The following is a 25,846-nucleotide window of genomic DNA, read 5'->3' as shown; positions in this document are numbered from 1 at the left end:
GATTAAGCCTGGCTGCTGATGGGCACCTCTGTTTGAACCGTTTCTTCCGGCTATCTCTTCTCTCAGCTGGGCTTTTCTCCTTTAATTTCTTAACTTTTTGAATAATTAATACTGAGTCATGATTAAAAATAACCAAACAATGCCATAAGGTGTAGAAGTGTGGCTCCACCAGGGACATTGGCAAAGTGGAAAACAGTTTTGTGGTCACAACTAAGGGTGCTGCTGGCTCTGGCAGGCAGAGACCAGGGTGCTGGACACCCTGCAGTGCACAGGGCTCGGCACGGGCTGGTCCGGCCAGCGGGGCGGGAGCAGAGCTGAGGCAGGGAGCTGCCTCCGCCTCCTGGTGCTCCGGGAGTGACCACATCCCCGCTGTGTTCTCCAGGAGTCACTGTGCTCATTGAAGGGTGGGAGTTGTTGACGGGAATTAGTTCCTGTTCTCTGGGGGATCGCACCGCATTAGTCGTCTCTGCTGCCAAATGAAGGATGAGTGTCAGGAACGCAAATGGCAAGGCTGGCGCGTGGGGCAAAGGCGGGTGACCGCTCTGATCTGTGGGAGCCGGCGCCAGCCCGGGGCCGGGGGGGTGGGGGGGGTACTCAGAGGAGGAGCCGGGCCGGGCCTGAGCTGTCACAGCCAGCACCAAAGACGTGCCTCCGGCAGCAGACGTGGTGCCTGCGAGCCTGGAGGACAGAGCCGCGCTCAGGGCGTGGGCGCCTGCTGGTGGCCTGCTTCCCGTGTCTGCGGGTCTTCTCTCTGGTGACCTCCTCTCCCCATGTGAGGGCACCCTCGTGACCTCGCCCACTGTGACGACCTTCTCCAGGCACAGCTCAGGCTGGGAGTCAGGAGGGCAGACAGGCCCCGGCGGAGCCCGTGGGACCTCAGGCACAGCTCTTCCTGCGTGTCGCCTGGCGTGGGGGGAGGCGGGTAGTTACTGTGCGTGTTCCGTGGAGCCTCTCCTCCCGGTTTCAGGCGGCCCCACCCGGTGGTGTGTGTGACAGCGGCGGTGCCCGGTGTCCCTCCGGCCGACTGTGTGCGGCTCTCAGCGTGGGCCGGGCCACGGGGCGCGGGCCTGCCTGTGCCGTTGGCCGTGCTTTGGTTTCTCACTGGAGAGTTTGTATTTTCCATCCAGGCAAAGGCCAGGGCCAGCCCCCACGGTGCGGCTGGAGTCAGCGACCAGACTTCCGGCTTCCCTCCCTCGAAGGCCCAGCCTTACTTATTTATTTTTTTAAAAAGCCTCAGTTCCAGCACCCACCTCTTTTGAGAGCAGAGCTGTGCCCCTCCCCCTGGGACAAACACCGGCTTCGGGACCGGGTAAAGGAATTGTGGTATTTTCCAAGGTGAAAACCATGGAGCTGTGAGAAAGAGGAAGGCCTTGGCGAATGTGCTGACCAGAGAAAGTCTGAGTGAAGGAAGCAAATATGGTGTTCTACAAACTGTGTGAGGATAGTCGCTGTGTGTGAGGATAGTCGCTGTGTGTGAGGATAGTCGATCTGTGAGGATAGTCGCTGTGTGTGAGGATAGTCGCTGTGTGAGGATAGTCGCTGTGTGAGGATAGTCACTGTGTGTGAGGATAGTCGCTGTGTGTGAGGATAGTCGCTGTGTGTGAGGATAGTCGCTGTGTGAGGATAGTCGCTGTGTGTGAGGATAGTCGCTGTGTGTGAGGATAGTCGATCTGTGAGGATAGTCGCTGTGTGTGAGGATAGTGGCTGTGTGTGAGGATAGTCGCTGTGTGAGGATAGTCGCTGTGTGTGAGGATAGTCGATCTGTGGGGATAGTCGCTGTGTGTGAGGATAGTGGCTGTGTGTGAGGATAGTCGCTGTGTGTGAGGATAGTCGCTGTGTGAGGATAGTCGCTGTGTGTGAGGATAGTCGATCTGTGGGGATAGTCGCTGTGTGTGAGGATAGTGGCTGTGTGTGAGGATAGTCGCTGTGTGTGAGGATAGTCGCTGTGTGAGGATAGTCGCTGTATGAGGATAGTCGGTGTGTGAGGATAGTCGATCTGTGGGGATAGTCGCTGTGTGTGTGGATAGTCGCTGTGTGTGAGGATAGTCGCTGTGTGAAGATAGTCGCTGTGTGTGAGGATAGTCGCTGTGTGTGAGGATAGTCGCTGTGTGTGAGGATAGTGGCTGTGTGTGAGGATAGTCGATCTGTGAGGATAGTCGCTGTGTGTGGATAGTCGCTGTGTGAGGATAGTCGCTGTATGTGTGGATAGTCGCTGTGTGAGGATAGTCACTGTGTGTGAGGATAGTCGCTGTGTGAGGATAGTCACTGTGTGTGAGGATAGTCGCTGTGTGTGAGGATAGTCGATGTGTGGGGATAGTCGCTGTGTGAGGATAGTCGCTGTATGTGTGGATAGTCGCTGTGTGAGGATAGTCGCTGTGTGTGAGGATAGTCGCTGCGTGAGGATAGTCGATCTGTGAGGATAGTCGCTGTGTGTGAGGATAGTCGCTGTGTGTGAGGATAGTCACTATGTGTGAGGATAGTCGCTGTGTGAGGATAGTCGATCTGTGAGGATAGTCGCTGTGTGTGAGGATAATCGTATTGTGTGTGATTTAAGCACATAAACATCTCTGGGAGGATTCACAAAGCCTCGCAGCACTGCTGCCTCTGAGGGAGGGACATGAGAGAGATTTCCCTGGAACTCCACTGCACAGGTACTGCTTTGCCTGGAAAATACATTTCTGAAGCCCCAGCTCCTCTTTGGCTCTGTGCTCGCCTCTAGCTTTGATTTCTTTCTTTATTTTTGGTGCCTGGGAATTTCTCTTTCCCTCAAACTCTGATTTTTTCAGTTTCTGTAATTTTTAAAAGTCAAGGATGTCTGTATATTCAGAGTGAAAGATCAACCAATAGTATCTTTGCTCTCCATCTTCACAGAAGTCTAAAACTTCGCCAGAGACCTGCTGGTTGGTAATGGCCAGAGCCAGTGGAGCCCAGAACGGCGATTGGCCCTCCCGTGACAGTATGTTAACGTGGACTCCACTGGCTCGTTCTCTTTTAAAAGCCCTTTTTCTCTCCCCCCCCCCCCCCCAGTCCTGTTGAAGTTTGCTGAAGATCTTGGCATGGGAGGCAACAAAACCCAGATCATCTCCCTCGGCCAAGGCCAAGGCCCTATTGCGGCCAAAATGATCAACCTGGCCATCAAAGACGGGACCTGGGTGGTGCTGCAGAACTGCCACCTGGCCACAAGCTGGATGCCGGAGCTGGAGAAGATCTGCGAGGAGGTGATTGTCCCCGAGAACACCAAGGCCAGCTTCAGGTGAGCCCCCAGCACCGCCCCCCTCACCCCCCCCGTACGGCCTCGCACACTGCCCCCCGCACCACCTCACGCACCGCCGCTGGGGGCAGGCCAAGGTGACAGGCAGGAGTCTTCCTGCAGGGGGCTCGTCCTGCAGAAGGCAGCCTGAGGGGAGCGGTGTTCATGCTCTAAGGGCCCGGAACACGGAGTGGGAGGGAGCATCAGGAGGCCTGGAGGACTGATGTTGCCCGGGGTTTTGAAAGATGATGACGAGTTTGCCGGGAAGGACATACCAGGCAGAGGGGACAGCATGTGTAAACGCACAGCTGCACGCTGGGGAAGCACCGAGGAGCTGTTCGGACTCAGGCACGTGCTGCTGAGGGGAAGCGATAGGAAATGTATATTCAACATCAGCAAACCTGATTCTCAGAATTGTCTTTAAAAACATCTCCCCTGTAGTCAAGGCCTGTTTCTCGGGCGCCATGACACACGCAGCAACGGTGCGAGGTGTGTGACCTACAGCCCGGCAGCAGGCTTCGCTGGCATTTGCAGAGCGAGGTGGCGAGCCGGACAGACTGCACAGCCCCTCCGGCTCAGAGCAGACCCTCCATCCGGCAAGCCAGCCAGAGGGCGGCCACGCCAGGCTCTGCTTGGTGGTGTCAGTGTGCCAGCTAAGAACAGCTTCCACATTTCTTAATGGCTGAAAAATCAAAAGAAGAAGATGACTTTAATGGACATTACCCAGAATTACAGCAAAGTCAACTGACTGGAAATTCTACAACGAGAAGCAAGGAGAAAAGCATAAAAAAGAGCTGAGGAGCTGTAAAAACCTAAGGTATGGAGACACGCAGTGCGCGGAGAGGATGGAGCTGGAGAGGAGGGAGAGGCTGAGTGCCTGGCTGGCGTTCCCTAGCGGGAAGGAGACAAAGCTCCGACTGTGCTGAGCCCCAGTTCAGACTGCTCTGAACCCCAGTTCTAGGCCAGACCCCGGGGACCCAGGCTCATCCAGAGGGAGCTGGGGGAGCGGCGAAAGGCAGAGCCCCCAGAGGCGCACACATTGTGCGAAGAGAAGGGACAGTTGGCTGTGCCGCGGGACTGCCCTGGCGGGAAGGAGACAAGCTCCAGACTGCTCTGAACGCCACCTCCAACTCCACTTCCAAATGAACTGAACCCCAATTCCGGGCTCATTGGGGGAGAGACTAGATTATTTTGTAGCAGGAGAAACTTGAGGGCACCTCACTCTCAGAGGTGCTTGCAGCGAGTACTGAAGGACCCTGAGGAATACTGAGACTCAGGAGCCGCATAGGGCGTGGCTGACAGAAGCCAAGGGCTGTGGGCTCCACCCTGAAACTTTGCCCCATCAGGGAAGCTGCGAAAATGCCGAGACAAGAAAATAGATCACAAACAAAAGAAATGGAGAACAAAAAGCGACTGGATATAGAGTTCAAAACCACACCTATAAGGTTTTTCAAGAATTTCCTAGAAAAGGTCGATAAGACCTATGAGGATATGAAAAGGGATCAACAAGAAATAATAAGGGATCAACAAGAAATAATAAGGGATCAACAAGAAATAAAGAATACATTGTCTAAAATAAAAAATATTATAGAGTCATAAAAACAGAATGGAAGATCGTAAGAATTAAGACAAAGATTTGGAACATAAAGATCCAGAAGACACTCCTCCACAGAAGCAAGAAGGCAAGAGAATCCAGAAAGTTGAAGATAATGTAAGAAAACTCTGAGACAACTTCAAACGAACAACATCAGAATTATGGGGGGTCCCAGAAGATGAGAGAGAGAAAGATATTAAAAACATACTGAAAGAAATAGTGACAGAAAACTTCCCCCACCTGGTGAAAGAATTAGACTTACAAGTCCAGGAAGCGCACAGAACTCCAAACAAAAGGAATCCAAAGAAGACCACACCAAGACAAATCATAATTAAAATTCCAAGAGCAAAAGACAAAGAGAGAATATTAAAAGCAGCAAGAGCAAAGCACGTAGTTACCTATAAAGGAGCACCTATACGATTGTCAGCTGATTTCTCAACAGAAACCATGCAGGCCAGACAGGAATGGCAAGAAATATTCAAGTTGATGAATAGTAAGAATCTACAGCCAAAGATAATCTACCCAGCAAAGCTATCACTCAGAATCGAAGGCCAGATAAAGAGTTTCACCAATAAAAAAAAAAGCTAAAGGAGTTCATCACCACCAAACCAGAATTATATAAATTGCTGAAGGAGGTTCTTTTGGAAGAGAAAATAAATAAAGATAAAAACTGTGAACAACAAATATGTAACTATCAACAAATGAATCTAAAAAACAAAAAAAAATTTTTAAATCTGATGAACAATATTAACTGTTGAATATAATAGAATCAGAGGTATGGAAGGGGTGTGAACTGACGATTCTCGGGGAAAAGGGGAGATGGGGATGTGGGAAGAGACTAACCATAAACTGTGCACCTATGGATGAGGACAATGATGGGTGGGGAAAGAGCAGAGGGTGGGGTGGGAACCTGGTGGAGGGAGCAATGGAGGGGTGGGTGGAAGAGGAACATTTGTAATAATATGAACAATAAAGATTTTTAAAAAATAAATAAATAAAATAAAATAATAAAATTTTAAAAATGTCATCGTCAATCGGTAAAGTCTTGTTGACATACAGCCATGCTTACTTACGTGTTACCAAGAATTTCTTACGCTGCAGGCCATGTGGCCACGGCCACCTGCCTCAGAGCACTCACTGCTCCATCCTTCACCGGGGCTTTGCCAGCTCTGTTCTGCCCCAGAGCTCGGTGGATGTTTTCATTTTAGGCCTGTCTGCCTGAAAGTAGGAAGGTATTTGGTGTTTATTACAAAGCCAGACCAGGCCATCATTGATTCTGTTCTTGTAGACTCAGGTAAGACTCAAGTGGGATCTGCTATTTCAGGAATTCTTTCTGATTTGGGATGACGGGTTGATTCATTGGCTATTAACGACACACTCAATGAAGAAAAGATCACTCAGTACGGCCCTCTGTACTCTGTTCCTAATCCAAAAGCCGGGAGCTAAGCACCCACGGGAGCCAGGACTGTCACAGGGATGCGTGAGGAGGACTGGGCACTGAAATGCCACTTCCCACGGGACGGCAGCCGTCATCCTGGGGAGGCCTCTGGCAGCACAGCGGGGAGCGGCAGGGACGGGAAGGAGAAGGCTCCCAAGGGCGCGCCCTGCCGGAACCGCCATGCAAGAGCGCAAGCCGCTGGTGACCGGGAGTCGCCGTTATTGTGAAGGGAAAATAGGGACCTAGAATCCTAACAGAAAGCCTACATTTTAAAGTGGGCAATTACTGTACCAAAAGCACGTTACGCATCGGCCTGGTTTTTGGGCCTGAGCCAGCGTCCCCCATCTGCAGACGACGGCGGGCCTCAGGCACCAGAGATAGCTTCTTCCCGCCCCCCCCCCCCCCCCGCCCCAGCCTGGACCCCCAGGCCCTGCTCCTCCAGGCCTCCCTTCTCGTGGCTGCTCAGCTGTGTCCTGTGTTTCCAGTGGCCTTCCGTCCCCAGAGCGCCGGCTGGTAACCTCTCTGAAGTCCAGAGGAGCAAACACACAAAACCTGCAACACGAAACCAGACAGAGCCATGGAGCTAGAGAGGACACGGGCGCAGGAAAGCGGAGGACGGTGCCTGCCGGAGGGCTAGCCTGTTGCAGTGCATGCTCCTCTTTTTGCTTCCCCGCAAATGTGCTCCTGCTGTGTGGGCACGGAGAAGCTTGTTGATTTTGAAGGCAGAAGCCTTCCGTGCCCTCAGGGCCCAATGCCCTCTGTGCCTGCGGTCAGCAGGCCTTCTCAGAAAGGGCAAGAGAGTAACTATTTTAGACTTTGAGGCCACCGTGGTCTCTGTAGCAACCAGTCAACTGCTTGAAAGCAGCTGTAAGCAAGTCATATGCAAACGAGGGCAGAGCCAGGGCCCAGGCTTTCACTTACAAAGCAGGCCGAGCTGAGTTCCACCTGGCCCTGGTTTGCAGACTCCTCTCCCCACAGAAACCTCTCTGCCCACAGGCACCACTCCTCTCTGCCCCTCCATCTAGGTGCTGGGATGTGTTTACTGGCATCACTTTGCTTGCCTTTTCTCTCCGCCTGCCTGCCCTTCCCTCTCTCACAGCCAGGCTCTGCGCAGCTGGGAGCCGGCTCCCTGCCTCTCCTGGGTGCGGGCTTTAGGCCGGTGTGCTGCAGGGGGGCGGGCCTGGACTGAGGGAGCGGCTTGCACCCCAGCCGGCTAGGAGGTGTGCACTTGAAACAGCCGCTCGGCACCTCCACGCTCCCATGTCCTCCCCGGTCCGAGGGGTCGCAAACCCCACAGAGCGGCGGAGGGACGCTGGCACTCAGCCTGGGCGGCCGGCGGCCGGCGGGTGGGGCTCCTGGCCCTTGCTGCAGGTTCTCCGTTCCAGTGGCCGTGCCGCTCAGTCACCGGCTCTGCTGTCCCTCCAGGCTCTGGCTGACCAGCTACCCGTCGGAGAAGTTCCCGGTCAGCATCCTCCAGAACAGCATCAAGATGACCAACGAGCCGCCCAAGGGGCTGCGGGCCAACCTGCTGCGCTCCTACCTCAACGACCCCATCTCCGACCCCGTCTTCTTCCAGAGCTGCGCCAAGGCCGTGATGTGGCAGAAGCTGCTGTTCGGGCTCTGCTTCTTCCACGCCATCGTGCAGGAGCGCCGCAGCTTCGGGCCCCTAGGTGGAGAGCTGGGCCGGCGGGCGGCGCGGGGCCCCTCCCGGCCTCGGACACGCGTGTGCGGGGCAGGCGTGTTGTCGCTGGGGCTGTAACCCTGCCGAGGCCGGTGTTCTCATCTAGTAACCCGCAGCCCCGGCCAGGTCGGCGCGGGCGCAGGAGAGGGGCGGCTGGAGCCCATGGTGGGGAGAGAACCGCAGGCCCTGTGGGTGCGCCCATCTGGCACAGCGGCACTGTCCACGGGGCGCCGGGCAGGTTGGAGCGTGTAGGTGCTCTTCCCACGGGCTGGCCATCGAAGGAACCGGCTGGACATTTGTCTGCGCTTGTCGAACACAAAGTGATGTGTTCATGAACGTGCCCAGCCACGGCCACTTAACCAGCTCGTGGCGGGTCCTGGGAGGGCAGAGTGGCACGGACAGCCGCCCGTCCCAGGCTGCGGGGGCCTCTCCGCCGGCCGCCGGTTCTGCTCGGCAGCCCCCGTGGCCCTGCAGGGCATTCGCCGGTCCTCCCGAGAGCAGGGGCCAGCGCCTCTGGTGCCCTCCTAGCAACCCGCTCCTTCCTCTGCCCCCCGCTGCACGCCACGGCTCACCCCCTGCAGGCTCCCCAGTCCAGGCACCTCCCTGGCTAGCAGCCAAGGCCATGAGCTCGACGCTGCCGTTTATCATTTTAATGTGAGGGTGGCCTTCGGGGAGATGAAGCAACTCTGCTGGGCACAGGCTGCATGGACCATCTGACACCAGGCTGGCTCGCCTCCGGTTCTGGTGTGGCCCCGGCATTTCTCCGCAAACAGGGCTCAGGGCGCTGCTCCCATGGGAGGGAGTGCCAGCAACTGGCTTCTCACTGATAGATTAAATAGAAAAGGTAGACCGGAGACTGGATGGCAGGACACACACAAGCTTTATTAGAGGGAAGAGTACCTCTGCCAGCTGCTTCCACAGAGAGAGGGGCGGAAGAGAGATAGGGCTGGGGTACAAGCACCTTTAAGGATAGGGGGCGGGGCTTAGTGCACTCAGCACACACTGATTGGTGATTAGGGACCTAGGGACTTAGGAATCAGGGGCTTAGGTTAATTAGCAGGTGCTGATTGGTGGTTCAGTGCTCAGGAATGTCTGGCTACAGGTGGGGTTTACATCTGTCCATCAACTGGCAGAAGAGAGAATCTATCATTCCAGGCTTCTGGTAATACTTTAAAAAATTGAGAGTCCGGGCAAGGTCAGTGAGCGAAGGTCAGTCTTCCATAGCTACTTCCAGCTGAGAGGGGGCATCATCTTTTTAGGGGCGTCTACCCGGGGCCTCCAAGATTCTGGTGTTCGGTTCTGAATTCAGTGCCAGATAGATCTCTCCCACCTTCTGGTTGACGAACGCCTGCATTCTGTCCTGCAATAAACTAGTGAAACATATGAGACATGGGCCAAAGAGCAAGATTAAGAGTATAGATACCAGTAGGCCTAATAGTGGGAGGAGCCATGGGGTGCGTGAGCAAAACTCAGGTAGTGTTTCCGTGCTGGACGAAGGGTGCAGCAGCATGATTTCCCCAAGGGACTGGTTGGTGACGTCCTGAGAGCGATCCTGTTGAGAGCGATCCTGTTGAGTCACTTGGGAGGTAAAAGCTGGTCCTGAGGCTGCCATCGCGTCACTTGTCTGGTTTTGCTGCTTTTCTGGGCCTGGAGCTGAAAGACAACCTGGGGGGTAGGATTCTTGGGGAGGTAAAAAGGTGGGGCTCCTTCCAGCTAGGAGCTGCGAATTTCTAGAGACGGAGAGTTTAGTTAGATGGTCTTTAAGGAAGCTGGTGCTCCTCTGGATCTTACCCAATGAATGTGGGTGGTAGGGTATGCGCAGTTTCCAGGAGATGCCAGAGATGATGTGTGTTATCAAAGTCTCAGCCACAACCTCAGCAGTTTCCTTGTGGTAGGGAAGGCCTCTGCCCACCCTGTCAGGGAGTCTACCATGGTGAGCAGATATTGGGCCTTCTTGTGGGGGGGCATGTGGGTGAAGCCTACCGGCAAGTCCTGCCATGGGAGGTGTCCTCTTCATTTGACAGGTAGGAAAGTTGGGGTGCATTCCTCCCTGGAATGAAGCGGCTGAACACGTGGAGCAGGAGGAGCGGGTACTCGTGACTGCCTCTCGCAGTGTGGGCGAGGTGAAGAGGGATGAAGGCTGTCTCCAGGGTCCGCTCCAGTGTTACAATCGCATAGGAGGCTTTCCGATGTTTCTGGGATGTTTCTATCCGAAGCTCTCACCCACAAACAGAGTTAAATCAGGATTAGAGTGAGGAATCTGAGAGTCCCGCCTGTGATCTCAGGGCAGGAGTGCTTTGCTGAAGTTTGGGTGGAGGCAGCAGGCAGGCGAGTGGCTGGTTCAGGGCTGGGGACTGGGTTAGGGAGCTGTCAGGACTCTCGAGGAACAGGAGATGGAGTTCCTGCATGCAAGAGGAAGCAAGGAGAGAGACAAGGATCGGTGCGACAGAAGATCCCGTAGCCTATGGGTGGAGAAGACCTGTAAGGGTTGCTGGAGGCAGATCTTCTGGGCCTCCTTGATGCAAACAGCAGCTGCAGTCAGAGCCCAGAGGCAGGGTTGCAGTCCCCAAACTGTGGGATCAAGCTGTCAGTACAGTAGGCTATGGGGTGAAGGCTGGCCCTAGGGGCTGGGTGAGGAACCCCATAGAGAGAGAGAGAGACAAACACCAGAAGGGTGTCCCAGAGTTAGAGAAAGCTTGGCGAACAAAGGAAGGTGAGGAGACCTGGTATAAGGGCTCTTAATGATGGAGAAATCCTACCAGTGGAGGCCAGCTGTATGCCTCTGATGTGCAGTGCTGGTTCTAACAAGCATTCTTGGAGGTCTCTGGGTAAGGCATGGCCAAGCTGATGACTGTCTCTGAACCCCTGGAGCAGGATTGTCCAGGGGAGTGGGAGACAGATCTGGAGCTGAAAGATAACTGAGACCTAGATGTTATTTTTAGGGGGAAAGAGTAGGGGTCTTAATTGCCTCACAAGTGATATGAAAGGGGAGAATGGGTTACCGTTGGAAGTAGGTTCTTGTTTTTCCAGTTTTGCCCCTTGCTGGGCATCCACATGTTTCTTGTAGTTCCTGAGACAGGGTTTCAAAGTAGGTAGAGCAGTAGTTAAGCTCCCTATGGCAGTTCCAACTCCTGCTGTGATGTCAAAGGTTAGGAGCAGAGGTATAATCTGGACTCTCTTTTGTGTCAGATATGATGTATAGGGGGACAGGTAAAGACTGATTATTAAGGCTGCATCTACATGGGGTGAGAGATAGATGAGAGTACAGGTTCCTGTCCAGCTGATGGGGAGACAGATGTATGAGTTTTCCCCACAGAGGAAGAAAAATCCCTGATGATGGAGATAAGCTGAAAGGTGTAGGGAGAAGAGGTGGACTAAAGGGTCCACACTCCAAGCTGAGAGAGTAGACTCCATGGTGCTACCAATAAGAGGTGACAGATGAGTGACTGAGACTGTGTTGCAGTGAAAGTGGGAGGGAAAGGGGAAGGAAAGGAGTAGTGAAAGCCAAGAAAAGGTCCCAAGCTCGTCACCCCAAAACCTTTCCCGTGGAGTAGAACAGTTTTCCTGGCCAGGCGCCTGGGCTTTTGTAGAAGGTAGAACGTAATACGCATAGCTGATTAGACAAGAAAACTCTGAGGCCCTTCCAGGTCAAGGGAACCAGGGTGGGAGGGGAAGGAGATCCCTGAGGCCTACTGGTAAGGAAGCGACGAGATTCCCACGTGTTCTGGTACGGCAGGGTTCCAGAGGTGTTCTGAACAGGCCAATCAACTCAGGTCCATGCCACCGAGCAGGCCAGAGGATTTACCATGTTCATCCGAGTCTGAGGCACCATCATGATAGATTAAATAGAGAAGGTAGACCAGAGACCTGAATGGCAGGATACACAGGCTTTATTGGAGGGATGCTTCCACAGAGAGTGGGGTGGAAGAGAGCGAGGGCTGGGGTACAAGCACCTTTAAGGATAGGGGGCGGAGCTTAGGGCACTCAGCACACGCTGATTGGTGATTAGGGACCTAGGGACTTAGGAATCAGGGGCTTAGGGTAATTGGTAGGTGCTGATTGGTGGTTCAGTGCTCAGGAATGTCTGGCCACAGGTGGGGTTTACATCTGTCCATCAACTGGAGGAAAGGAGGATCTATCACTCACTGCCCGCTGCACACTGCCCACTGCACACTGCACACTGCCCGCTCCACACTGCCCACTGCCCGCTGGCTGCTGCCAACTGCCAACTGCCCACCCGCAGGCTGGAACATCCCATACGAGTTCAACGAGTCCGACCTGAGGATCAGCATACGGCAGGTGCAGATGTTCCTTAACGAATACAAGGAGGTGCCCTTCGATGCCCTCACCTACCTCACAGGTATCTGCTCTCCCACTGACAGGTACTCTGTGCTCCTACCTGACAGGTACTCTGTGCTCTCCTACCTGACAAGTACTCTGTGCTCTCGTACCTGACAGGTACTCTGTGCTCTCCTACGGACAGGTACTCTGTGCTCCTACCTGACAGTACTCTGTGCTCTCCTATCTGACAGGTACTCTGTGCTCCTACCTGACAGGTACTCTGTGCTCTCCTACCTGACAGGTACTCTGTGTTCTCCTACTGACAGGTACTCTGTGCTCTCCTACCTGACAGGTACTCTGTGCTCCTACCTGACAGGTACTCTGTGCTCCTACCTGACAGGTACTCTGTGTTCTCCTACTGACAGGTACTCTGTGCTCCTACCTGACAGGTACTCTGTGCTCCTACCTGACAGTACTCTGTGCTCCTACCTGACAGTACTCTGTGCTCTCCTATCTGACAGGTACTCTGTGCTCTCCTACCTGACAGGTACTCTGTGCTCCTACCTGACAGTACTCTGTGCTCTCCTACCTGACAAGTACTCTGTGCTCTCCTACGGACAGGTACTCTGTGCTCCTACCTGACAGGTACTCTGTGCTCTCCTACTGACAGGTACTCTGTGCTCTCCTACGGACAGGTACTCTGTGCTCCTACCTGACAGGTACTCTGTGCTCCTACCTGACAGTACTCTGTGCTCTCCTACCTGACAAGTACTCTGTGCTCTCGTACCTGACAGGTACTCTGTGCTCTCCCACTGACAGGTACTCTGTGCTCCTACCTGACAGGTACTCTGTGCTCCTACCTGACAGGTACTCTGTGCTCTCCTACCTGACAGGTACTCTGTGCTCTCCTACGGACAGGTACTCTGTGCTCTCCTACGGACAGGTACTCTGTGCTCCTACCTGACAGGTACTCTGTGCTCTCCTACTGACAGGTACTCTCTCTCTCCTACTGACAGGTACTCTGTGCTCTCCTACGGACAGGTACTCTGTGCTCCTACCTGACAGGTACTCTGTACTCTCCTACTGACAGGTACTCTGTGCTCCTACCTGACAGGTACTCTGTGCTCTCCTACTGACAGGTACTCTGTGCTCTCCTACGGACAGGTACTCTGTGCTCCTACCTGACAGGTACTCTGTGCTCTCCTACTGACAGGTACTCTGTGCTCCTACCTGACAGGTACTCTTTGCTCACCTACCTGACAGGTACTCTGTGCTCCTACCTGACAGGTACTCTGTGCTCTCCTACTGACAGGTACTCTGTGCTCTCCTACGGACAGGTACTCTGTGCTCCTACCTGACAGGTACTCTGTGCTCTCCTACTGACAGGTACTCTGTGCTCTCCTACTGACAGGTACTCTGTGCTCCTACCTGACAGGTACTCTGTGCTCTCCTACCTGACAGGTACTCTGTGCTCTCCTACCTGACAGGTACTCTGTGACAGCTGGAATTGGGCTGGGTGACAGCTGGAATTGGGCTGGGTGACAGCTGGAGTTAGGCTGGGCGACAGCTGGAATTGGGCTGGGTGACAGCTGGAATTGAGCTGGGTGACAGCTGGAGTTAGGTTGGATGACAGCTGGAACCAGGGGGACCAGCCCTGTGCTCCGCTTCCTTCCCAGAGCCTCCCCAGCCTGGTGTGATGGGCTCACTGCTCTCTCGGCTTCCTGACAGCGGGAAACCACTCATATGTGGCAGAGGCTGGAACCCAGGGCTGCCTCATGCCAGAACTCTTGACCGGAACCACATTTCTATAGTGTCTGCCACATGTATGTACACACACAAACATGCGTGCACACACACACGTAGAAGATGCCTAGATGCTGCTCATTGCCTGTGGAGCCACCACTGGTGATTGCATCGCATGGCTTTGGTTAAGCTGTTTGCCCCCTAACGTGGCAGCCTGCGTCTTTCTGAGCAGCCGAGACAGCAAGCAGGTCTGCTCTCCTCCCAGCTGTCAGCCCTGGTCTCCGCCAGCTCCTGGGCTCACAGAATCCTCAGCTTTGGCTCACGGAGCCCTGCCTGGGCTCAGCCTTCCCCTCTGGTTGTCTCCAGGGGAGTGTAACTATGGAGGCAGAGTGACTGACGACAAAGACAGGCGTCTCTTGCTGTCCTTGCTGTCCACCTTCTACTGCAAGGACATTGAGCGGGACTACTACTACGTCGCTCCCGGGGACATTTACTACATCCCCCCCCATGGCTCCTACCAGGTGAGGTGGGGCCCTGCTCCTGGGGCGGGCTGCCGTGCAGCCAGTGAGGGCCTGGGGTCGCCTTGAGCCTCCTGCTTTGGTCCCTAAGCTATTCCCAATACGTGGAGGTGTTTCTCTCTTTTCTGTGTCCAGCATGGAAAATGAGCGGGTCCAACTGCTGAGTGGAGAAGCTGGGGATTAAGAAATAAAAGAAAGAAAGAGACAAGACGCAGAAATAGAAGCAATCTGGGAGCCGGGTGGGACGCCACTCTCTCTGAGGGAGAGGCAGCACATTTATTTTATACCCCAATACCAGGAAGTAACACCAAAACTTAGGTTCAAAGGAGCTTATTTGCATTCTTAACTAGGCCCTAGCATTACTGGATTTACATATCTAGACCTGCCCCTGCTGACACCTGGACAGAGGTAAGAAGTCAGAACTGAGTAACCCCCGCCTTGGGCTCAGCTGACAACACTTTAAAGAATGTCCATGTGCCTTCCCAGGTGCCCTCTACACCATATTCCAAAAGCCGGAGAGAGGCACCTCACTGTATAAGGATGCTGAGTGTGTGGTGGGCCAGGTCTCTCACAGGAGGGATTCCCGGGGAGGAGGGGCGTTAAGGGGAAGCCTTGGCAGCCAACAGCCTAGCAATTGCTTCTTGGGAAAAAAGGTTCAGAAGGTGGTGAAAGGGGAGGGGCCAGAACTGGACAGAGGATGAGGAAGGAGCAGAGAAACAAAACGTGGAGGGGGGTGAGAAGGCGTCTCTGCCCCCGCTGGGTGCCCGCGTGTCTCTCACGGCCCCCGCCTGCCCTGGGCAGCGGGGGGAGCGGGCTCTGGGCCCAGCGCGGAGTGAGAGTGGGTCAGGGCTGGTCCAAGTGAGGGACCTGAGGGACCTGTGGGCCCAGGAGCCCACGTGTGTGTCACCGGAGCTTTCTCTCCAGTCCTACATAGAGTACCTGCGGAACCTCCCCATCTCCACCCACCCCGAGGTGTTCGGCCTCCACGAGAACGCCGACATCACCAAGGACAACCAGGAGACCAACCAGCTGTTCCAGGGGGTGCTGCTGACGCTGCCCCGGCAGGCGGGCGCCAGCGGCAAGTCTCCCCAGGTAACCGGCCTGAGTTCATCCCCGTCGCTGTCCCCCGGCACAGCCTGGGAGGGATGAGCAAGGGGGCAGAAAGATGGGGCCTGGCAGGGGCACAGCCTGGCAGGGTAACAGCCTGGCAGGGTAACAGCCTGGCAGGGTAACAGCCTGGCAGGGGCACAGCCTGGCAGGGGCACAGCCTGGCAGGGGCTCAGCCTGGCAGGGGCACAGCCTGGCAGGGGCACAGCCTGGCAGGAGCACAGGTGCCCTGTCTTGCTGCCGAGAGTCCGAGGACACAGAAAGCACCAGTGTGTCCGATGTCAGCTATAGGATGTAGGAGTCACTGCTGTACCCACAGGGCCTGTACTCCCTTCACAAAATATTTAAAACCCAGCTCTACTTGCCTTAAAAGTGTTTATTCAAAACCTGCAGGCCCGCCCCATTGATGCCCCCCCTCCTGGGAGAGCCGTGGCAGCCACAGAACAGCAGAGGGCAGCCCCCAGCCGCAGCCTCTTCCGGGAGGGGCATGCGGCCAGCACTGCTGCCATGGGGGGGGGGGGGGGGGGAGGGGGCTGCGGTGAGGAGAGGAGGGGTGGCAGAGGAGTGCCTTTCTCCCCTGGGACCTGCCTGCTTGGCCTCGTGTGCTGGAGGCACCTGGGCTCCTGGGGGCCTCTCGGGGTCAGGCCCCATCCTCCATCTACAGACCGGTAAGCAAGGCCACTGCTCTGACCTTCCCAGGAGCCTCTGGCCCGGAGGCTGAGGCTGTCCTGGGGGGGAGGGGGTGCTGAAAGGCCGGGCAGTGGGGCCTCCCGGGGGCAGCCGGGGCCTGCAGCTTCAGGGCTGGCGGGGCTCCAACCGGTTCCCTCCAGAGGTGAGAAAGGGCCTCTTCGCTCAGCTCAGCTCGTGGCTTTCTGGCCAAGGTGCCGTCTTCCCCACTGGTGTGGGGTCTCCCCACACCCACCCCTTTACCTGCAGGAACATTCCGGCAGTTCCGACGATGTGCCTCCGGGTCACGGGCGGCCCAGGCCTGCTGGTCCTTACTCTGCGCTCTGCCCGGCAGGAGGTGATTGAGGAGTTGACCCAGGACATACTCTCCAAGCTCCCCAAGGACTTCGACCTGGAGGTGGTCATGAAGCTGTACCCTGTGGTCTATGAGGAGTCCATGAACACCGTCCTGCGGCAGGAGCTCTTCCGGTTCAACAGGTGGGCCCTGGGGCAGTGAGGGGTGTGGGGGGTGGCATCGGCAGTGACAAGGGGGGGGGGGGTGGTATCGGCAGTGACGGGGGGGTGGCATCGGCAGTGACGGGGGGGTGGCATCGGCAGTGACGGGGTGGGCACTGACAGGGTGCTCTGTAGCGGAGTGATTCGTCCGGCCCACATAAGGTTAGTCAGGACCACACTGACAAGCACTGGCCCAGACTAAGCCGTTCCTCCTGTTCGCTCCCTCTCTCACTCACTCGCTCATTTGCTGTCTGCAAAGTCAGGGCAGCGTGACGCCGATGCCACGCCCAAGCAGAAGCAGTCACTGCGCCGCCTTCCTTGTGCCCTTGGTGCCAGGTCGGGCTCCAAGCACTCATACGTTCACACCCGCCTCAGAGCAGTCGCTGGGAATAAGCAGTTAGCAGTCCTCACCACCGTGTCACCGGGGAAAACCGGACCAGACGGTTAAGTAACTAGTGCCGGTCACACAGCATTCGGTGGAGGAGCTGAGTCCCAGCCCACGGCCTCTCCGCAGGCAGGGAGGGTGGCACTGCCTGGGCGCGCCCCTGCTTCCCAGGCTGTAGAGAGCGCTGAGCCCGGATCATCTTGATCGGGTTAGAGTCAGAACTACCAGGTTCCCGAAGGCCGTAGGCCGGACAAGGACCGGCTGCGCCTCAGGCCGTGGTGCTGCAGACCCAGGCGTGCTCCTCGTGTGCCCTGTCGTCCGGGCTCAGCTCCCGGCAGCCCGGACTCTGGGGCGAGGGGACCAGAAGGAGGTCATCTAAGGATTTCCTGACTCCCCAGCCTCAGGATCCCTCCCTGGAGTCAATGAGCAGCTGGCTATCTGGGGGAACCGAGCGAAGTATGGGGTGTGAGCCAGGCGACACGGGGGCAAGTCAGGGAACCCGGCCCAGGGGCTGTGGTCCCCACACGTCCCAACACCAGCCTGGCTCCCGTCCCCTGCCGGCCCGGCCATCCATGTTGGCAGCTTTCTCAGCTGTGGCCGCTGGCTGTGTTCAGACAAGCCAACGGGCCCCGCAGCCTTGTTTGCCAAGGATGGTCGGGACGGTCACACAGGACAGGACCCTCCTCACTGCCGTCACCAGCCTCACGAGAAGCCCGGAGGACTGGGCTCCAATCCCGAGGAGCCGTGGCTGTCCTCCGGGTGGTGTCCTCTCCTCAGGGCTGAGACCTCGGAGCCAGCGGTGCCCACTTTCGAGAACAGAGGGAGAGCTTGGCGAGCAGGGCTCCAGGGACACGGCTCGGGGCTGGGCGCTGCCCTGGGCCCCTCAGCGAAGCAAGGAGAACATTGGGCCTTCCATTTCCCACTGCGGGCGCCTCCACCCTCACTCTGCCCTGGCACCCCATCTGGCTGGGGGGCCTGAGAGGGGCCGCTCCGGGCAGGCTCCCGGGCGGAGGGGCATCCCTCGGCGAGACGAGGCCCTGCCTTTTCTTGGGGCGCTTCAGCGTCTGTTAAAAAGAACAGCTTGGGTCAAAATGGCAACTTAGATAAAAACCCTTAACATTACACTGCCCTTTGACCAGAACTTCTTACTGTTAGTGAGCAAATCATTAAATAATATCTGCACAGAGACTGATGTCGATGGCTATTCCTAGCATTGTTGTTTGCAGAGACAATAATGTAGAAATAAGTTTCAGCAATAAGGGGATAGTTAAATAAAATGGAACACCTTACATTCATTACAAAGGATAAATATTGCAAGTTGGGGGGGAAAAGGTCCCTATATGCTAAGAGAGAAAAACAGATTGCAAAAAAGCAATCTAGCACAATTACTTTAAAAAGAATTTGTTTATAAACAGATAAATCTGGAAAGATACATGTGCATCAAGCTATTTCCAGTGATTAATTTTCCTCAGCTCCAGCATCTTCTGCCGTGAACACATGCGCACACACACACACAGTTTGCCATGAAGACGCGCGCATGCGCGCGCGCACACACACACACACACACACACCCCACACACACACAGTCTGCCGTGAACACACACACACACACACACACGGTCCTCCGTGGACACACACACAGTCCACCATGAACACACACACAGTCTGCCGTGAACACACACACACACACACACACACACGGTCCTCCGTGGACACACACACAGTCCACCGTGAACACACACACACACACACACTGTCTGCTGTGAACACACACACACACACACGCACACACACATACACGGTCCTCCGTGGACACACACACTGTCCACCGTGAACACACACACACACACACACACACACACACTGTCCTCCATGGACACACACACTGTCCACCATGAACACACACGCAGTCCACCGTGAACACACACACACACACACACACACACACACTGTCTGCTGTGAACACACACACACACACACACACACACGGTCTCCGTGGACACACACACTGTCCACCATGAACACACACGCAGTCCACCGTGAACACACACACACACACACACACATACACGGTCCTCCATGGACACACACACTGTCCACCATGAACACACACACAGTCCACCGTGAACACACACACACACACACACACACACACACACTGTCTGCTGTGAACACACACACACACACACACACACACACACGGTCCTCCGTGGACACACACACTGTCCACCATGAACACACACGCAGTCCACCGTGAACACACACACACACACACACACACACACACATACACGGTCCTCCATGGACACACACACTGTCCACCATGAACACATACACAGTCCACCGTGAACACACACACACACACACACACACACACACACACACACACTGTCTGCTGTGAACACACGCACGCACACACACACACACGGTCCTCCGTGGACACACACACTGTCCACCATGAACACACACACAGTCCACCGTGAACACACACACACACACACACACACACTGTCTGCTGTGAACACACACACACACGCACACACACACACACGGTCCTCCGTGGACACACACACTGTCCACCATGAACACACACGCAGTCCACCGTGAACACACACACACACACACACACACACACACGCACACGGTCCTCCGTCTCCCAGGGAAGGGCGGAGCCGGAGTGCATGTCCGGGGCGGGCCCAGCGGGGCTGAGCTCGCCTTGTCCCTGCAGGCTGACCCGAGTGATCCGCAGGAGCCTCATCAGCCTGGTGCGCGCCATCAAGGGGCAGGTGCTGATGTCCTCGGAGCTGGAGGACGTCTTCAGCAGCATGCTCGTGGGCAAGGTGCCCGCCATGTGGATGGCCAGGTCCTACCCGTCGCTGAAGCCTCTGGGCGGCTACGTGGCTGACCTGCTGGCCCGCCTCGCCTTCTTCCAGGTGCCTGCGGGGTCCCCACACTCAGGGGGCCGGGACGCGCGGAGGGAACAGAGGAGGGGAAGGGGGGGGAGCAGCTTCCCAGGTGGAGGCGGAGGGAGGGAGAGGCCTCGGAAAGGCTGTTGCCTGCGGAGGGACCCGCAGGAGCCATCATAAACGTCACAGACTGCCGGCTCGGGGACCAGGTTTGGCTAAAAGATGTATTTGGTTTGGCTCCTGACAATTTAAAATTCTTGAGCTAGCCTGTAAACACTGGATTATTAGACATCAAAAGCCAGATGTTCGTCCTGCAGGGCTGGGCCGATGGCTGTGTGGCCACTCGCTGCAGGGCCTGGCTCGCCCAGCCGGCCCAGGTGCCCGGTGCTTCTGCAGTGCAGGCAGGAATGGCTTCTCTGTGCCTCATGTGAGGGCAGACAGAGCCCGCCTGGCAGCCTGCTCCATGGCACAGAGAACGCCGTCCACGGCCCGCCACGCCGAGGGCTGGCCTGGACGCACTCTGTCTGTGTGGCCCAGGACTGGATCGCCAGTGGGCCGCCCACCGTCTTCTGGATCTCTGGCTTCTACTTCACGCAGTCCTTCCTGACGGGCGTCTCCCAGAACTACGCGCGCAAGTACACCATCCCCATCGACCACATCGGGTTTGAGTTCGAGGTAGGAGCTTCGGGGGCGCGGGGCCATCCGGGCGGTGCTGCGCCTCCTCACCGGCCTGCCCTCTGTGTGCTTGGGAGGCACACAAGTGAAATCCTTAGCAGGAACTGGAGCGGTCCCAAGTCACTCCTGCCAGAACCAGGCATTCCCAAGGCCATGTGTCTGTGTACGTAGAAGGGGTCTGTCTTGTCAGAGGAAGGGTCTGCCACCTGTACACCAAGAAAAACACAGCCCTCGCGCGCGCTGCCCAGCGAGCGGGGCTCCTCGTTCGGAGAGGTGTTCACGGCGCGGGCCTGGCTTGGGCCGTTAAAGGAATTGTCGGCGGTGGAGGACCACCCTGGCATGCTCTGGAGAGGGAGGAGCAGAGGGGTAGTGGGTTGTAGAGTTTTAAATTCTGTAGAAAGATTGATTGAGACATCTAGTTCAGACTTCACAAACTGGTTGCCCTGGGCTCAATTTTGTTTGTGAATATACTTAACTCTGAAGACAATGTTAATCCAAAATTAATGCTGGGATATACTTAATCCAAATAATAACTGGGATAAACATTAGAAAAAATATAAAATCACAGATTTTTAAATAATGTTTTCCTTTTTTTAAGTTTTATTTTTTATTGATTTTTTACAGAGCGGAAGGGAGATAGAGTGTTAGAAATATCGATCAGCTGCCTCCTGCACACCCCCTACTGGGGATATGCCCACATCCAAGGTCCATGCCCCTGAATGGAATTGAACTGGGACCCTTCAGTCTGCAGGCCCACTGAACCAGCCAGGGCTAACATCACATTTTTTTTTTGCTGAAATGAACTGTATATCTAGAAATCCTAAGAGACCCTAAAATCATATATGTAAGAATAGGGAATTTGTAAGGTGACTGGTTAAATATATGAAAATCAATATCCTTTCCTCTTCTAGCAATGAGTACTTAGAAGTAAAAACGGGATAAACATTCCATTGACAACAACAAAGTGATTATAATCTGGGGGATTTCAGAGTGGAGCTGTGCTCTGTGTCTTACCCTAACCCACCCCTCCCTGCTCTCCTACCTGAGCCACTTTCCGTGTTTACTGGGAGGCAGTAGAGCTCACTACCTCGGAGTCTCGTTGTGGTGGATACCTGGCCACGTAGCTCAGTTGGTAGGGCATTGTTCCAACACACCAAGGTTGCAGGTTCCATCCCGGTCAGGGCACGTGCAGGAATCAATCGATAAGTTGCACAAATAAGTGGAACAACAAAAAGGGATGTCTCTCTCTCTCTCTCTCTCCCTCTCTCTCTCTCTCTCTCTCTCTCTCTCTCTCTCTCTCTCTCTCTCTCTCTCTCTGCCTCCCTCCCTCCCTCCCTTCCCATCTCTCTCTAAAATCAATCAATAAAAGTAAATAACTTGTGGTGAATAGAGCTGGCTCATACCACCCCCAGAGCATGTGGAAGTGATGGATAAGCAGGTGGTGGCCTGCATTGGCCATTTGGGAGTCTGTAGACCACAGAAGCCACAGAAATGGAGCCAGACTACAAGCCACGGCTCTCCTCTTCCCCAGGCAACGGTCTGGCCTGCCCTCACTGCATAGATCCGGGTTCGAAAGGGCCAAAGCCAGCTCCACTGACGGTGGCCCACACAGAGGGCCACGGCGTGGACAGCCAGCCATTTCCTCACAGATGCCGGCGTCCGTCCCGGGGGTGCATGCGGGACAGGGGACGTCACCCAGGCTGCGCGTTCCCCGCGGCAGCCCGGGACTCACCGCCCTCTCTTCCAGGTGACCACGCAGGAGACCGCCATGGAGAGCAGCCCGGAGGACGGGGCCTACATCAAAGGGCTCTTCCTGGAAGGTGCTTGCTGGGACAGGAGCACGATGCAGATCAATGAGTCTCTCCCCAAGATCCTCTATGATCCCCTGCCCATCATCTGGCTGAAGCCCGGGCGGAGCGCGGCATTCCTGCACCAGGACATCTACGAGTGTCCCGTCTACAAGACGAGCGCCCGCAGGGGTGTCCTGTCCACCACGGGCCACTCCACCAACTACGTGCTCTCCATCGAGCTGCCCTCGGACCGGCCGCAGAAGCACTGGATAAACCGCGGGGTGGCCTCCCTGTGCCAGCTGGACAGCTGAGCCTCTGCCAGACCCCGAAATAAAGGCACGCGTTCGCCGCTGCATCTGCTGCTCCTTTTGGGGGAGGGTGGGCGTGACGAGGGCAGTGGGGAAGCTGGCTGGCACCACGCCTGCTCTGAGCAGCTGAGAGCAGCCCTTGGAGCAGGTTATGGTATCATCCTTGTCCTGTGGCTAAGAAATCATGCTACAGGGAGGTTAGTAAGAGTCCCCGACCCGCAGCTGCTGAGCCAGGCCGCCTCCCCTGGGCCGTGAGCCCTGTGGCTGAGCAGCCGGGGACTGTCCCCAGTTCTTTGCTGTAACTGACATTGCATGTCAATCACATCTTTCCTAGTCTGTCTCCAGGGCTGACATCGGGGCCTCTCAGATGAGGAAAGAGGCTGGACTTGCTTTTTAAGGCTCATGGGAGGCTTAAAATGCACTTTCACACCCCCCTCTGGTGGTAGGTATGGCCCTGTCTCCACTTGCAAGCGAAGGCTTAGAAAGCAGCCCAGCGTTCCGCAGCTGGTGTGTGGCGGCCCTGGGGGTGCTGGCCTGCACAGATGGGCTGGAACTTCAGGAAGAAAGGAGAGGTGAGAGGAACAATAGTCATGCATGCCTGCTGTGCCATGATCAGAAGGCCTTCAGATGCCTTGCCTGATCCAGGCTGGGAGACTGAGTGACTGGCCTGAGACCTCCCAGCCTTGGCTGCGGCCCGACTGTATACCCCGTGCATTTTTCACAGCGCGCTGCCCTGCTGAGGACTCCACAACGTGATGTGGAATCAGAGAGAGATTAGCTGCAACAATATCCAGGAAATGTCCCCTGTTCTGAGGGCCCAGGAGAAGAGAACCCTGAGGGAGATAAAAATAAGTCCTCAGAGTATCACGTCCCAAACCAGCTCTCCCACGAAGCGCACTGACTCTGGGTGGCTCTTTTTGGGCCGTCCATTGATCTGAGCAAGATGTGGGCTGTGCAGGAGACACACCTTGCTGGGACAGGAGCACGACTTCGCCAGAAGGAAGGCTGCCTCGGACCTTTGATTTCTACTGATCACAGGAAGCTTCTGAGAACAAACTCATTTCAAAACCTTGATTCTTCCTAGGAACATGGGGCTGACCGAGTGCTAAGTTCAGGCCTCTGGATTGGGAGACCCCAAACCAGTTGAGTGACCCCGGAGAGGGGAAGGGCCTGTGGGGAGTGCTGATCTGGCCAGAGCAATGGAGACGGGAGGGGCCGGCCTCCTGCTCAAGGCAGGTGGGAAAGAAAGTCAGAAAGAGCTGGAGCTGCCTCACTGTCCCACGTGAGATTGTTAGTCCTCTGAGATGGAATCCACAAACCTTGCACTAGTCAGGTATGTCACATCGCAAGTTCAAGGCTTGAGGGGGTTGTTAAGAAACAACTGCATTTTAGTTACAGTTGTCTAACTCCCTCTTTAGCAACAAAAGCTGTGGAGGCAGGTGCTGGGGGCTAAGTCCAGCAGGAGACAGTAAATTGGAGAAGTCCTCAAAAGGTTGAATGGACATTTTCAGCAGAGCTGAAAATCTGCACTATCACCTGCTGCTGGAACAGCCAAAGGCAATTCCTCTGTTTACCAAACCTTACCTTTGATATGTATATCTGCTTTGCTAAAGGCAAAATGTCTGAATCAAGGGCCCTGGGTCCAGAGAGCTAAGCCTCCCTGGCTCCCCCTAAATGCCTCCCAAATTTTTATTTCTTGTCGAGAGTCTCTCAAATCACTTACCCGCAGCCCCTTCTCCTGATTCCTGAACCTTAATGTGCTACCCTTCTCCTGATTCCTGAACCTTAACGTGCTAAGACCCCAGCAGGCAGGGACTGGCCATTTCATTCCTCAGGGGTCTATAATGGATTACGTTTTTATAACTTAAAGCATTTCCTCCATTTTGAAGAGAAAGATTGCCCGGAGCCATAGACAGCTCTCCATGGAAGAGCAGCCTGTTCTTCTGAGGCTGGTACCCTGGAGCCCAACTCCTGGGGCAGAGGTGGCCAGGGGTGAGCCCAGCCAATGTGGCAGCCTGCCTCCCAATGGCTCAGCAGGTGGCAGCAGACAAACCTTGTCACCAAGCTCCTCTTTGCTCTTTAGAAATCTAGTGTTGGGTGGTTTTCATGTGAGTATTGGAAGGAAATTTCATTGAGAGAAGGGATATAGGAAGATAGCTTCTGCTTTAAAAGACCAAAACATGGAGACCTTATTGTCTTGGAGAGAAAATGAAAAAAAGAATATGCATCTTTGCAAAGTAAAGTAGGCATATAAAATTCACTTTTAGGCAAGATTCTTCGCACAGAAGAAACTCTGAGGCAAGTTATCAACCAGGTGGACATCCATCGTGGAGGAGGCTGGGTGGGGAAGGTGGTCTCTACACTCAACAGAGGACAAAAGCTGCGGTCACCTTGAGCTGCTGAGACTGCGGTGGAGGCAGGAAGCCGTGGCCACTCGGTCCTCCGAGAACAGGTCACCATCTCATTGGCTGGCTGAGCACACAGGATGTGTTGAATGAGAGGCATTTAAATGTTAGAAGCACTTCCAGGAAGGGAGATGCTTCCATGGTGAGACAAGATGGAAGGGCAGTGGCTGGTGGGACGGCAGACTCATACCTCCCAGTTCAGGCAAGGCTGGGTGCGCCCTCAACCGAATGGCCCACACCTGCCAGCAGTCAGTGTTCTCTCCCGAAAAGGCCTGGAGCTGCAATGGTTATCTGCACGCTGCTCCTCGCCAGGCAGCATTAAACAGGGTGATGCTGCATTCTGCAGTTATAGCTCTAGACACTGTCACTGCCAAACCCTGCGGCACTTACCCGAGCAGAGGAAACAACGCCCTGCTCCCAGGAGCAGGGAAGAACGCCTTTTGAATGAGAGGGTCTGTGACCAGGGAAGCCCCAATCTAGGGGTGGACAGGAAGTTCTCACCTGCTGCCTCTGTGGCCCTCGCACACACGGAAGTGTAAATCCTTCGTTTAAGCTCTCCTTGTTGCATTTCTGTTTAGAGGGA

The 25,846-nt window shown here is 55.4% G+C and overlaps 1 protein-coding gene across 1 annotated transcript in view; it reads left to right on the top strand.

Moving 5' to 3' along the window:
• DNAH3 (dynein axonemal heavy chain 3) overlaps positions 1-23,558 on the top strand; it is a 173,778-nt gene extending 150,220 nt beyond the window's left edge. Inside the window, 9 exon segments of the mRNA XM_045589319.1 lie at positions 3,028-3,253; positions 7,708-7,952; positions 12,207-12,323; positions 14,354-14,508; positions 15,430-15,597; positions 16,634-16,776; positions 19,908-20,112; positions 20,623-20,760; positions 22,508-23,558. Of these exon segments, the coding sequence (XP_045445275.1) occupies positions 3,028-3,253; positions 7,708-7,952; positions 12,207-12,323; positions 14,354-14,508; positions 15,430-15,597; positions 16,634-16,776; positions 19,908-20,112; positions 20,623-20,760; positions 22,508-22,861 (1,751 nt within the window). The 3' untranslated portion in view covers positions 22,862-23,558.
• The last annotated feature ends 2,288 nt before the right edge of the window (positions 23,559-25,846 follow it).

The sequence above is a fragment of the Pipistrellus kuhlii genome, unplaced genomic scaffold (genome assembly GCF_014108245.1).
Source record: "Pipistrellus kuhlii isolate mPipKuh1 unplaced genomic scaffold, mPipKuh1.p scaffold_m20_p_31, whole genome shotgun sequence".
NCBI lineage: Eukaryota > Metazoa > Chordata > Mammalia > Chiroptera > Vespertilionidae > Pipistrellus > Pipistrellus kuhlii.
The sequence above is the reverse complement of the archived record's forward strand: the minus strand, read 5'-3'. Positions and strand labels throughout refer to the sequence as shown.